Source organism: Lynx canadensis, chromosome B4, assembly GCF_007474595.2.
Source record: "Lynx canadensis isolate LIC74 chromosome B4, mLynCan4.pri.v2, whole genome shotgun sequence".
In the NCBI taxonomy this organism is placed as follows: Eukaryota; Metazoa; Chordata; class Mammalia; order Carnivora; family Felidae; genus Lynx; species Lynx canadensis.
In genome coordinates, this window is record NC_044309.1 from 48,074,797 (window position 1) to 48,089,987 (window position 15,191).

Sequence of the window (15,191 nt, forward strand, 5' to 3'; positions counted from 1 at the left end):
AATGAAACATACGGGCATTTACTACGAGAAAATAAAGAAAAGAAGGAAGGAAAGAGGAAGGAAGGAAAACAAGGAAGGAAAGTAGGAAGGGAGTCCTGTAATACTTGTAATGCTTTTTTTTCTTCACGTTTTCTCACTTGCCAATGTTTGGTACGTGTTGGCATCTCTGAAAGCATCTAGTTCAATGAATGTTTGTTGAATTTTACCAAATCAAGAGCTGGTTCATAGAGCATAAGTCAATTTGATTCTGATCATGACACAACTCAGGCCAAGAATCCTGGCTCCCCAGGCAAATCAAACTCTACAGAAATTTTCTTTCACTGGCTTTATTATTTTTCAAAGTAATAGCAAACAGAGAAATTCACGACAATCAGATAGGCATATTAGAACACTAAATTATAAAGATAAAAATAAAATAATAGATGAGGCCAGATAACTTTTTGTGTACACAAAAAGGAGAGAAACATGTTTTATTTTAATAAAAATTACTATAGGAGGTAAATACTATGCAACTTTATAACACCAGCTCTTTTAACAATTCATGTGAATTTGTGCACAGTCAAGCGTCCATTTTATCTTCAAAGGTATCCCGGAAGAAAAAAAAGAGCAGAAATTACAGTGAAATTTTTGAAAGTGATGTCCTAAAATTTCATGAACTTAGACTTTGAATTGATTTAAATCAACGGTCCACTTCACGGTTTTCTTGCACAAAAACTGTGGACCATAGAGAGAGATCAAGGGAACGTAAACTATGGACATCCATCCTTAACCTACAAATCTACATAATTCAAGGGAATAACTTCTATCTCTGGAGATTTGTTCTATAAAGCAACGGCAGGATCATAATCCCATAAGTCACAAGCCTGGAGGGCTTCTTAAACATAGGTTCTAAGTTTCTGATTCCATGGATTGGGATCAGGCCCTAGAGCTCACATTTCTAACAAATTCTTAAGGGACACTGATGCCGCAGGTGCTGGAGGCATGTGTTAAGAGTCACCTATTTAGAATGTCTTACTCAGAAAACTGATTTCTCACGGAGATCCAATGCATTAGACTGCCTTTTTAGCTTGACTGGGTGACTCTTTCCTCTCTGGTCCACATTACAGCTTCACTGTACCAGACCTACTTCCTGACCCTTATGTACACTGATCATTCCTATATCCTCCGACTCTCTCCTGCTCAGGTGTCTCCTTTCTACCCATCTGAACCCCTTTTTCAAGCCTCATCTCTGATAGAAAGCTGTATCCAACCATAGGTCAGAAGGATCTCATTTTTCTCTAAACTTCAAGTGCTTATTTGTATGCACGATGACACTAAGCACTTGACACATACCTACACTTACTATCTTCTTCCTCTAACCCCTTGCTCCACTCCCAGTGTTCCAAGGCCTCGTTCAAATCCTGCCTCCTCCCTGAAGCCTTCCTGGCATCTCTTCTTGCCTCAGTTTGAAGGAGTCTCTCTTTTGAACTATCATGAACAGAAGGCTTGATTTCCCCCTTTCTTTTGCTATTTCCTCTGTGACTTGTTTATGTTCTTTTTTTAATTTCTCCCAAGAGATTGTAAACTCATGGAAGATCTGGCCTACGACATTCAACTTTTAATCCCCAAAGTGTTTTGTACATAGTATGGTTCAATAAGTGCATTTATGTGGCACAGAAAAAAATGTATATATGCAAGATGTTGGAAGGCTTTTCTATTGCTTCACTGAGGCTCACAGCAAAGCTTCTTCCCAGAGTCAGGCCTGTGGGACTCTACTCAGTAGCCACTAACCTGCCAAGGTCCCTGGGCAATAAATCAGGAATATTGTGTTTATGGAAATTTTATCCTTGCTTTATTAGGTATAGAGACCAATGTAAGCTAGGTGACAGAGATGCGCTTGGCCCTATTCTCAAAATTCCGTGTCAAGTATTAGATGCCTGAATTCTCTACCAGGTGATTTTAGGCTAATTCTTCACTGAGTCTCTTCTCTCATGGCACGGTCCTTTTAGAAAGTTCTCCTGGGGTCAGTTAAACTGATTTTACTTTCGTTGTTTCTTACTCAAATCTCAGAGGGGCTAAGTAGCATGGACTTTCAAAATTCAAAGGTGTAGAGCTAGCCCTCACTTTCACTCCATTTAGCCCAATACTAAGGTCTTTGGAAATCCGCTAAAACAACCCCATTGCCCCACTGATATTGTATACTACTGAGGTGAGTTGGAGAACATTCCCAGCTGTGAAGTTCGATGATTTATACTCCCTTTCACTTAATTATTGTCACATAGTGGCGACTCAATGTATCTTTGATATGTGCTTGGTTATCAGACTTTTTTTCTCCTACATCTTCTCCTTTATCTCCACACACATCTACATACATTCCTAATAAATGTACTTAAATTTTTGATGCTGACTTAAAATCCAATTTGCCGTAAAGTTCTTTCTAAAATAATATAGGAATTTAAATTCTCACTTCTGTAATGTTTTAGAAACACGTGCAGCACCCCACTACTGGCAGTGAATGAATGAGATTTCACTAACATCTTGTATTAACTTTCCCTTTTATTTCTCAAGTTTTCATATTTCCTCCTAAGACTACACTGGTTTGGTCCTGAATGCTGATAAAAATCTCACACTTTAGTTATGTCTCTAGGCTTCAAAGCTTTTCCATCTGATGAAGAATTTGGTCTCTGCTTTCGAACTCAAGCTTCTGTGGTTTGTTCCTACTTAGGATTGCTAAAAAAAAATAATGGAGAATCCTTGTATTCATGATTCCTTTAATTGCTTAAGGTAGGATATTCAATTCACATTATTTATGCAAATATACTATTTATTGATTTCTGTAATAAAAAAAGCCCAGGAGTCCAGTTTCAGGCACAATTGGATCTAGGGGCTCATTTACTCTCACCAAAATGGTTTCTTTTCATTCCTCAATTTTTCCTTCATTGTGTTCACTCCATTCTCAAGGAGATAGAGTCTCCCTTGCTGGTGGCAAGATAGCTGCTTAGTAGCTCCAGGCTCCTACTCGCTCTGCTTTCATTAATCTTCACTCAAAAAAAAAGGCTCCCACCCCACTCCCAATCCTGATGCCAAAAAATTACGATGACTGTATCTCACTGGCTCTGGCTGGGTCCTTTTCTATTTCAGTATGAATCTCTGTGTCCACGGAGAAGAAATATACGGAGTTACAGGTCCACTCACAGGCAGCGGGCTGGGCCAGCTCTGTGTCAGTTGGTGACTGGGCAGAGTGATTCCCCAAGGGTATTCAGGGTGCCCTGGCTGGCGTCAAGCAAAAGGGCACAGAGAAAGCAAAACCACAAGGTTCCTTTATACTCTACTTTTGGAAGAGATGACGACACTGGTCAAGAAGGAGAGAGAAGCAATAACCATGGGAGCTGGGTTGTACTTTTTGCTGGAAGCTGTAAAAACAAACACAAAGTTAGAGATGTTTTAGGTGGCAAGAGAATTTTTTTTAAATGACCTCATTTCTCCTTTGATTCACTTTTTTTTTAAAGTTAGAAAATTCCTAATAAAAGTATTTTAAGTTGGCTACTTAAAAAAAATATTCTTTTAGATATTTTCTAACAGAACTCAGCTTGTTTATTTTGCAGATGATGAAACAGGCACCAAGAAGTTCAGATATTTACTGCAGGTTACCCAGCTAGTAGGTATTTGAGATTATCAATAAATAAATAATTGCCACCTTTATTATCATCAGCAGCACTCCCCCCATCACACTTACCCCCATCTAATTACCATCAGCTTCATCATCATTATGAAAGCTAACATTGATTAAACAACTCATTCTGTGCTATGATCTATTTTAAGCACTTGCTACAGATGAACTCATTTAATCCTCACAGGAAATCTATGCAGTGTTTATTCTTCATTATCCCCATTTTTCAGTTGGTAAAATGGTGACACAAAATGTGGAGTAATTTACCAAGCATCACACATCTTTTTAACCACTATATTGTTTCTCCATACTTTGCATGTCCATTTTTTAATTACAAAGTGGGCCAAAGGTATTCACACAATCTTGCTTGGTGTGTGGTGGTGGTGGTGGTGTGTGTGTGTGTGTGTGTGTGTACTGCCTACACATGCATGCTCTTCACAGGAAGTATGGGGAAGGTTAGCAGGCAGTTAGATGTGGCTCATGGAAGCAAGACTGGAATACAAGAAACTATGTCAGGTATCACTACTAATTGGGAATTTAATGGGATGAGGATATAGAATGAGTTGGAAGATGGAAACCTTTAAAAAAGGCTCTAGATAAAGAGTGGAATTGCCTTTTTAACCAACCTTCACTGATTATTTAGAGTAGAAAAGATGTTTAGGGTAGGAAGACTTTCAGCTCTGCGATTGCCTATTTGAACAGCTCATTTGATAGGACGACCCGATGATGGAGAAATATTTTTCCACTACGTTCACATAATAATGCGTAAAATCCTTTGAGTTTCCTGGAATTTCTTGGAATTCTATATGTGCAAATGATATTTAAAACCCCAGTTTTCACCAATAAGAGTAGACACGGAGAGTTAATAGTGGGTACAGATTTCTAAGCTTTTGCCAAACTTTGTGTAAAACTATATTATCTGAACTCTCACAGGGACCTTGGAACCATTAATACCACTGTCTCAGGTTATTCATTATTCACTTCTTGTTTTGTTTTCTCTTCATTCAGGCTGAGGTCCCAAGGACCCCTGACCCTGCCTTTCCTCACTTTTTAATGGGATGAGATTCTACTGGAGAATTATCAGAAAATATTGATTGACAGTAAACCAATATAGCAGGTAGAAACTATGGTTATTGGAAGGAATTAGCTTTGGTCTTGAAGCTTTGCCCCTAGCCTACCTTTACCATGGTAGTCACTTTCACTGGGCCCCAGTTTTCTCATCTGTAAAATGAGAGCACCTCGAGGTTTTTGGAAATACTCGGATCACTGTCATTCCACTTTGTTTCACGGCTATTACAATGAGGCTCAAAGAAGTGACAGACATACAGATATTACTATTTTGAATCATACTCATCCTTCAAACCACCTATTAAGCCCCTTTCATAATAACCAGGATATTAAAAAAGCTTACTTTAATTTTATTTTCTCAGCTAAAGTAACTTTTCTTTCCTCTTTTGTTCGTTTTTTCTCTACCTTTCTTACAGTCATTAAATTTCTAGCTCACACTTTATTATTTTTTTGCACAGACAATATCTTTGTTTAGGAGAATAAATGAAAAACATCTGTGAATTAAATTCGATGCAATCTACAAAATCTTTCATTTAAGGATAACTCACATTAAATTGACTTTTGTATTTGTTTTTACTTTTCTTCTAGGCTGTCTATTTAATACTTTGTGTTCCCTCTGTCCCTAGTAGAGTGTTTTTCAAATTGGAGTTTGTGATGCATTGATGCCTTGTCATGACCATCACTCTTTAATAATGTCATAAAATGGGTTAGAATAAAAAACACTCTAGTTAAACGGCATGCAAAATGGTAACTGATTGTCGTGTGTGTGTGTGTGTGTGTGTGTGTGTGTGTGTTTGTAATTTATGTGTATGCAAAGTGAGTTATAATCTAGTCACAGTCACAGAGGATTAAGACTAATGGTAGGTTCTTAGTAATATATTTTTTTTTATTTTTATTTTTGGGACAGAGAGAGACAGAGCATGAACGGGGGAGGGGCAGAGAGAGAGGGAGACACAGAATTGGAAACAGGCTCCAGGCTCTGAGCCATCAGCCCAGAGCCCGACGCGGGGCTCGAACTCACGGACCGCGAGATCGTGACCTGGCTGAAGTCGGACGCTTAACCGACTGCGCCACCCAGGCGCCCCCTTAGTAATATTTTTGAACAGCAAATAAATCTCCTGAAAATACTCTATAGAGAAAACTGTCATGGGCTTTTTGTCATAAAGCATGGGAAAAAGTTGTACTTTTGTCATTTGTAAGCTGAATGATCTCACATAAGCCATTTAACCTCTCTAAACCTTAGTATTCACATCAGTACAGTGGGGTCAGTAACCCAATGTACAGGGTGGTGGTAAGAATTAAACAGATAATGTGTGTGAAAACCTTTTGTAAATGAAATTGCTACATAAATATCATTTTACTAGTGACTTATAACCTCAATTTGGTCATCTATACCTTAGGGTATACCGCCTGGGGAGAACATATGATTATTATACCTTTTATTTAATGAATTCTGAATCTGCGAATTATACCAGATTGTTCAGTCAATCCCTTGAAAAAAACAGAAAAAGCTAAAACTGACATACAGCGTATCTAGGTAATCTGGTATTTGGAGCCGAATGCTATCTATAGCTCGTTTCTGTCAAAATGCAGAGATTAATGAATGTCATTATTTTAGAGAGTTATCTAGGAAAAAGTTGGCACTCAAACAATGGTAAGCATTGTTTCTTCCACCTCTTCTTTTGTTTTATTTTTAACTCTCAATGTCACTGAAGCACGCATTTGTGCCATTAAACTATTATTCCACTTCCATGTGCAAAGTACTTTGCAGAGTTTTTCAATTGTGTTTGAGAGAGTGGATACCAAGTACTACCACAACATTCCCTCTTGCCCCATTTTATGAATAAAGAAACAGGCTTATAGGCTGTCATTTGCACAGGGCCACGTAGCTATTAACATATGTCCAGCCCATCCTGGCTCCAAAGTCTTCTCTTTCCACCATGCTGTGGTGGTTTCCACCATCCTAGATTCATTCAGTTACTCATTCTTTCATGCATTCGGGTGAGATAGACACTATCCTTCAAGAGTAATGTGATATCACAAATAGGGAAAACTTGTTTGAGATAAAGCCCAGAGTCAGAGAACACAGGAAACAGGAAGTTAATAAAATAAATAATATGTAACAGTAATAGTAGCTGAAAGTTTGGAGTACTTACTAGCATCAGGTATTGTTCTAAGAGCTTTTACATGCATAAGTCATTTTATACTCACTAGAATCTTATAAGGTAGGTTTTTATTAAAATTTTCCCCTGTGTTACATATAAAGAAATGGAAGCACGGAAGAACTAAGCCATTTGTCCATGTCCTTACTGCTAGTAACTGGCAAAGTTAACATGTAAAACCAGGCTTGCTACAAACAATTGACTGTATTTTTTTCTAGAAACATGCTTAAGAATTTTGATTATGTGAAACATTTTAACAAATAAATCCTTCCTTGTGAATCCAACGATATAGAACAGAGCATGTATTTGTGTGTGTACAGATTTTTGGCACGGATTATTTTCTTGAACAAAGCAACATTTAAGGACAAATAACTGACATAACATATTTCGAATGTTTCAGTGAGCATGAAAACATGTTTCTATGGTAACCAGTATAGGTCATATGAGGGGTGAGAGAAGAATTAGAAGGGAGAGCTGTTAGTTTAGAATGTCTTAAATGATTTGTCTTTTTCAAATTGACTCGCTTAAATATATTATGCTACCAATTTGACCTGTTGACTCTCTGAAGGCGACAGATTCCTGGGTGCTCTTTGAACTTGGGAATTGTAGTTACAAGTTAACAGAACCAATTTTGAAATAAATTGAAGGACTGAAGAAGCTATGCTCTCTAATCTACTGTCTTTTCATTGGGAGAATTATGGTGTCCTGGCTGACCAATTTTAAAGGTCTTCGTGTTGTCTTTCAAATATGTTGTCTGTCAGATTAAGAGGGAACAGGAGAGGAAACAAGTCACTGGCTGAGAGGGAATTGTTGAGACATAAGATAGTTTGTGGCTTCTGCTCAGGAAAAAAATTGAAGGGATAAGAAACAGTTGAGAGGACTCTGGTTTCATGAGGAATTAGATATCAGTAGAATACTATCTGTGCATCCCTAGACTGAGGTTGATGGTGAACAATATCAGTTACCTAGAAAAACAGGTCTGGAGAGAGTCCACTGATCTTACTCCCTTCCAGTGAAGGACTCCCAGAAAAGAAAAACATACCGCCACCTTCCTCCTTCCGTTGTTCATGTATGGATCAATCCAGTACTGCTCCAAGATGTTGGGATAAGTGGAGTGTTACTTGTTAGTTAACAGAAATGACTTCAGGAAAGTTTCAGAAATAGCTTACTCATTGAGAAAACAAATACCACTGCAGTGAATGGCTGCAAGCATCGTGAAATTAATCAAACTTTTTTTGTAGTGAGTAGAGATAGGTGGATATTGGTTGTGTTTGTCTCAAGATTAGTCTTTTTGTCCTCAACTAAAGTGTCTATGCTAACCACCAGCCAATGGCAGCCTTGAGGCTTCCCTCAGTTGGCTTCCCTAAGGGGTTTAGGGAAGGCAGAACCAGAGGATGGAGGAGCCTTCTCTGCAACTTTCAGCCAGAGCCAAAGGAGTCAAAGGAAGAATGGCATCACAGCAGCTTGGGCTTGTTCCTCTCCCTCTTTCAATCTCCCAAATAGTTTTGTAGTTGTGCTGGCTGGGAAGACACTCCAACTCCAGCTCTTGGCCTACCATGTAATGCCTCTGACCAAAACATCACCTTCTATGACCAGTGGTAGTTTCATTCCACCGTTTACAATTTCTTCCCAAGACTGCACAGTTGGGGAATTTCTAGGAAAGGTTTAGATATAATAACTCACATTGCAAGTGCCCACATTTCAGATCATTTATATTGTGGCTACAGCTCCTTAGTTTTTGACTAGGGGTTGAGCTTTCTAGAATATTTTCTCATTCTAGTAAGTATTGAAACTGTTTTTAGTCAATTGCGTTATCTGGTCATCTGACCCAAGGCCCAGGTCATGTAGAGGCATTGAAAGAGAATGCTTCATTTATTCACTTACTTATTCAACAAATACAGATTAAGTACCTCTGGTTCCAGGAGACTAAAATTAATATTGGTTAAGGCTTATTTATCATATACTATATTCTAGGGAATGTAGAAATTCTTTAGTGTTTTATTTCATTTTCCCAAGAGCCCTGTGGGGCTCTGTTGTGATGCTCCTTACATAGCTGAAGAAACATAGGGAGTTTAAGCAACTGGATTGAGAACACAGCTCAAACATAGTACCAGTTGGACAGGAATTTAGACAGAATGGATCTGGGGTCCAAGTGCCTGGATTCCATGCCAAGCTCTTAAATACTATGTAGTCATACCCTGGCTCACAAAAAGCTTACAGAGCAGTACAAGATTATTGATTCCCTTAAGTACGATTTGTGATTCCAAAGATCCAGTCAAGACCAACCAAGCTTCCAGAATCTAGTGATATGCATGGCTACTCCAGCTAAGCCTTAACTCAAAGTTGTGCTTGAGTTGTTTCCTGACAGGAAAGCAAGGGTCATTAATTTGGTGTGAAGGGTCTTGAAACACCTTTTCTTTGAGACTTACAGAGAAGAGAGTATGGGTAATTGTTTGTATTATATTCTCCTTTTTCTCAGTTTCCTGAAAGCTACAAACATCATGAAATTAATACATTTTTTTGGTAATAAGTAGAGATAGGTGGATATTGGTTGTGTCAATGCCCTACAACTTTTTACTTAATATATTTTATTGTGCTCATCAACCTAGTAGAAAAATTTTTCTGTCTCAACTTCATCATGATGAGGATGAAGCAACCGTGCCATAGTCAAGTATAGTTCCAAAGAATCCTGGAAACTGGCTATGGATGTTCTCATTTATTATCAAAATCTCACTGTTTTCTTCATACTCTAGTGTTTCATATTCTCCTCTGCAAACACTAATCTCTTGGTTCTGTGGAACGGATACTCATTTCACGCATAGTAGTGCCTATCACACTTCCAAGGAGAGGCAGGAGGAGATAAAAGTATTGATAGGTCACCTCTCCCCTGGTCTGTGTTTGCAGATAGCACCAGAGTGAGCAGGCCCAAGACTTCAGTGTGGATGATAGTTTCAAGATCTTTGTGACACTGTAGCCCCCAAATTTTGAGAAACGCTGACAGCCTGAATTACTAACAGTACCGATAGTGATGGAGTGGAGAAAGATTCAGGGATATTTCAAAGGTAGACACTGCAGTTGTGTGAGTGGGAATGAGTGCACAGGTGGATAAGGACGGTCTTCCTTCTGAATCAAACAGGGCACAGCACTTGCTACAGAAGTACCCTTTTGTGCAGTGACTGTGGCTGGCAACATACAGGGATGGAAAGGAGTCAGCCATGTATTTTTCTAAAAAAGGCCTTAACATATATTTTTGTTTCATGATGTCTCCAATTCCTCCTGCTTCAGTTCATTTTTTTTCACGGTATCATCAGAGCTCTTGCTCAAATACTGCTCTAATTGATGTTCCATTCCTTAAAAACTTCCAATGACTTCCCATTATCTATAGCATGAAATTTGAAAAGTCCTCAGCATAGAATACAAGAGTTTTAATGGTCTAGCTCATCTGAATCTTCCCACTCCAATCAATCCCCTATTCCCTTTCTACTCTTCCTATGTCCTGCACGTCCTACATTCCAACCATCCAGAATCGTGGAGATTCCCTAAAGACACCAGGTATTTGAAATCTGTGATTCAGCATATGCTGTTTTCTGCTTGCAATGGCTTTTCCTCTCTTCTTTCACTGAAAGCCCCCATTCCTACTTCAAGTCCCATGTGGTCCTCTATTCTGAAGCCTTTCTTACTTTCTCCAGAGACAATGAATAGCTTCCTGCAGAGGGAAGCCACAGCCATTGCTTAAACATCTGGTGTGTTGCTTAGTGCTTTTGACTGTGGACAGTTGTTCATATTTCCATTTCTCATTAGACTAAAAATCTCCCTAGGATAGTGATCTTGCTTTATTCATTTCACATTGCCTGGGGTCTCCCATCCCAGTTCCTGGAACATAGAAGATAGTTAATAGATAAGAGTGAATGAATAAATCATGCTTCCTGCTTTACTTTCAGCACTCCTTATTCCTGTAATGGCCATGACAAAAAAAAAATGAGTTAGAGGGAGAAGGTAAAAATACTATATTTTATGTGCTATTTTTTTCAGTAGAGGTTTACTCTCTGCGTCTAGAATGCCCCACTGCAGAAATACATTTTTTTTTCTAGAGGTAGTTTAGCAGAAAGAAGAGAAGGGAAACCAAGAAAGAAGGCAGGTTATCTCTAATCTGTCAGTTCCACCATCCCTGAAGGCCAGTTTCCAGGGTTTTGGCCTTTCCCTCAACAAGCTTACCCAGAAAAATAACTTTTGGAAAAGAACAGTGGTCTGTGATCCTGATTAGAGTGGATTCAATTTAGATCAATAATATAATACCTTTTAGTAGCTGACAGTTATATGTGCTCTGGTTCCCAGCTGACTGCAATTGCAACCAATTTCCTCTTGGGTTGTAGCTCATATTTACAACTTTGAACAACTCATAGGGAGGGACCAGGACCTCCTTCTTGACAGAAACTTCTTCTACAGGTGCACCCAGACAGGTGAATATGGTAAATAGAGTTTGGTTTTCAGACTTCTGTGTGTCTTCTTTTCGGAGGGAGGTGGAGAGGAATTGGCCAAATCGGATGGTGGCACCTCTGTAGGCTTCCAAATTGATACCCTTCATCTCATGATGCACCTCATAACACAATGAGTTATTCTTCCCGACTATCTCTTTCCTTAGCAGCTGGATTGCTGAGGTCAGGTAGTAGTGTAGGTATTTGAAATGGAATGAATGTTTATACTGCCGTGGAGTCCTAGTAGCACTGGCCATGGCTCTGATGAAGTCTGTGCGAATGCTATTGTTTGATGTATAAACTGAGATGGCCACAGCATGCGTAATATTAATGTTCTTGGGGAGATCTTTTGCTTGGTTCAACCAGGTTAAATAGGCATTACTCCAGACCCTGTAGTAATTTCTATGTGTTTCTATTTCTTTTGTGAAATAATCTCCTTGACTTAGCTTCTCCATGACCTGCTGGCTGCATCCTTGGTACTGATCATCAAAGGAATATGGTGCCAAGTCAAAGTTGATGTTAATGGCAACCTATAAGAAAAGAAAAATATTGATTTTAACCATTCATATCAGATGGTAGGTGTGGTGGCTGACTTGCTATACTCCATAAAGCCAAGTCTTTGCTTCAAAACTTATTTGCTGAAGTAAGTTTCACTCATATTCATTACACACTGCCCCAGTATGCCCTGCATCAGTGACCTGTGTTAGAGATTGGATTTGGGTTGATAAATATTAGTAAAAGCTCAAAAAACCCTCATCTCCTCAGGGAGGCAGTGATCCTTCTTGTGTAACCAAAAACAGTATTTTTGCACAGGGAGTACTTTGAAGAAAAAAATTGTAATCTTAAAGTTTATGTATACCTTCTGTTTCCCCTGTTGATTCCCTCCACATTCTCTCATGGGTGTTAAGAAATATCTCTGTAGGTGAATACTTAAAACCTATATTAAGTCTTTGAACTTTATTTAAGAAAAACCTTCAGTGATGAGTAATGTTGGGTTCTCCCAAGGGGGCCCCAGTATATAACAGCCCTCTTTTCTGACCAATTGAAAAAATTGAGGGGGGTGGGAAAGCATATATGAAGGTTAAAATAACATCTTTACTTCTGAACTGTTGGGGCACACATCTTTAGGTCTGATGGAAAGTAGATTTGCTAAGAGTAAACCTCAGAACGAGGCAGACCTGCCTACTTAGCTGTAGACAGTGTTGGACTGTGGTCCTGCCCAAAGTAAGATTCTGGTCATGGAGGTACACGGAGCTCATGCCCTTTGCCATCAGGCTAACTCCCAGGAAGAAGAGCAGACTCAAACTCATAATACCCAGTTATTAATCCTAATGTTACCAATCAAGTAAATTTGCCCAGCTCCAGAGGAGAAGTACAGTGGTCAGGAGTGTGCCGAAGATAGTTCCTCCTCTTAGGAGACAGGAGTGGGAAAAAGACATTTTCTCATTGGTAGTCAATAGAATGTTACTTATTAATATCTAGTCCATATTAAACTAAGGTTAGAGATTTGAATACAAATTCATTAAGCATCATCAGTCCATATTTTTTAGAGCCATATTTTCAATTATCCAAATTCCAAGATGTTTTCTTCTTGGCAAAGAAACTGTGCTTTTCTAATAGACAGTACTCATTATATTAGGAGATAGGATTCCATCCAGTCAATGTCAAAGATGTTGCAGCTAACACTCAAAAACATACCATTTGGTGTTTTTACTGTTATTTATGATGAAAAGATGTTTGGTTGTATGTAAAATGGAACAGACTTTTAAGACTGCTTAATGATTTTAACCAATAGCTCTTTATGGAAGGTTTACAAATAGTTCTACAGAATCTATTTACGCCAAAAGAAGCCAAAATCAATAATATCATGTTCTGTTCAATCTTGTAAGCTCTAAAAACTTTACTATATTACTCGATCTCAAATATGTACTTTGTTATCTCTTAACAGTAGGTTATTTTTCCTTATGCAGAACTTTAAATTATAATACTTCTTGTGACTTGATCCATATGACACAGTCTAAAGTCAAATAGGCTATTTTGTACCACTTGTCCTACAGAAGCAGTGTTTCACTTAAGTTTTATGGAGAATCAAGAAAATAACACTATGCCCCTAGCTTCCATAATGCCAAATTTATAAACTCTAAAGAATTCCACAATTGTTGATCATTGTTTTCAACCCCCTTCACTAAGCATTACTTGTTAAAATGTCTGAAAGAAATTAGAACCAAGTGACTAAAGGTCATTTAAAGGTTGTCACCAGGAAAGTGCCCCGCTGGAGCACTCACCATAAAGAATCTCCTCTTCAATTGTGCCCTACCTCAGAACTCCCGGAGGGTGTCTGCAAGGCAGAGAACAGCATCAGGAGAGGAAGCTGCTTTGGAAGGAGCCAGATTCTCAGCACAGGGGCTGTAGGAGTAGTTGGGAAAAGAGTCCTCCTGCATCTGTTGGTCGATGGACGGTATTTGTTTGTGTTAAAAGTACTTCTTTGCTCTTGCGGCTTCATCCTGAAACGAGTGTTCAGTGTTCTCCTTTGGGAACCTTCCTTGTTCACATCTTGTTGATGACTACCAGCCAGCAGTTTTCTGAGGGAAGAGATCAACTCCAACTTACTTGCAGAGCTGATATTTCTGTGAAATAGCCAGATCTGTGCACCAAAAAAGGGATTCTAAAGTGAACTTGTTACGTTTCCCATTAAAAAAAAAAATCCCTTATCTAGTCTGTGTGGGGGAATTCCAGAGGCCTGTTAAAGGTCAGGCTCAGCAGCTCAACCTTAACTTTCTCAGGAAGACAGGAAAAGGCACAAGCTGTACAGTGTCTGGGGCCAAGTGACATTATCTTGAGCTGCAGGGTTTCATCACGAGTGATATGATTGGCTCCCACAGGTTGCTGGAAAGATGCCACCTCAAGGTGGGTCTATGTCAGGTACATTTGGTGCTGCTGATAGGCCGCCCCTGCCCAGAAGGGGCTGATAAGAAGCAGCACACCTTTTAGGGTTACTGTCAAAAAGAAGGCTCTCATTGCTGCTTTCCCCCGATAGCCTTGAAACTCTCTAATCCAGAAACTATTCCTGTTGGGGTCACAGCTCTTCTGTTTTCTCTTCTGAAGGCATCAGATCCTCTATCCACACTATTTCAGTCTATAGTGAATCCTACTGACTACTGTCAGAAGACAGCCTCTGAACAGCTGACATCAATCAAAAGCAGGGTCCAGTGTGCTAAGTTAATGCAGCACAAGTGTTCTGTTAGACACTCTCTCTCAGGCACTTCCCTTTCTAGTTTGAACATCTTTCATCTGTTCCCAATCATTGGGATAATTGTTTTTCTTGCAAATCTTTCCTATTAACACTTCCCATTTCACTATTTAACTGTGAAGAGAGACTAAATCTTGTTCTTAGAAATGGTATTCTTGGGGGTGACTGTGTGGCCCAGTCTGTTAAGTGTCTGACTTTGGATCAGGTTATGATCTCACAGTTCATGAGTTTGAGCCCCACTTTGGGCTCTGTGCTGACAGCTCAGAGCCTGGAACCTGCTTTGGATTCTGTGTCTCCCTTTCTCTCTGCCCTTCTCCCACGCACGCTCTCTCTCTCTCTCTCAAAAATAAATAAACATTAAAAAACCCATGAAATTATAGTATTCTTTTCAGCATCCTAAAATAGTTTGTAATCTAAATTTTCTGATGATCACAGCAGCTCTATCTCATGACAGAAGTTCAGAGTATTCACACAAGTATAAAAGGGGATACAAAATTACCCATAACCTATCACCTGGACAAGGGTACTATTTAGATTTAGATTTTGGTATTACACAACACACACACACACACACACACACACATTTA

General features: G+C 39.1%; 1 protein-coding gene across 2 annotated transcripts; it reads right to left on the reverse strand.

The window, feature by feature from the left end:
- Positions 1–326: 326 nt before the first annotated feature.
- On the reverse strand, positions 327–14,251 carry ART4 (ADP-ribosyltransferase 4 (inactive) (Dombrock blood group)). Of its 2 annotated transcripts, none has more exons than XM_030321808.1 (3): positions 13,672–14,251; positions 11,176–11,884; positions 327–3,392 (listed from the first exon to the last, which is right to left on the reverse strand). In XM_030321808.1, exons 1-3 carry the CDS (start codon positions 13,855–13,857, stop codon positions 3,301–3,303), a joined length of 987 nt encoding a protein of 328 aa, XP_030177668.1. In that variant the 5' UTR covers positions 13,858–14,251; the 3' UTR covers positions 327–3,300. The 2 variants fall into 2 exon arrangements, with proteins under 2 accessions (XP_030177668.1, XP_030177669.1); XM_030321809.1 differs by having other exon boundaries at positions 13,640–13,726.
- Positions 14,252–15,191: the final 940 nt, after the last annotated feature.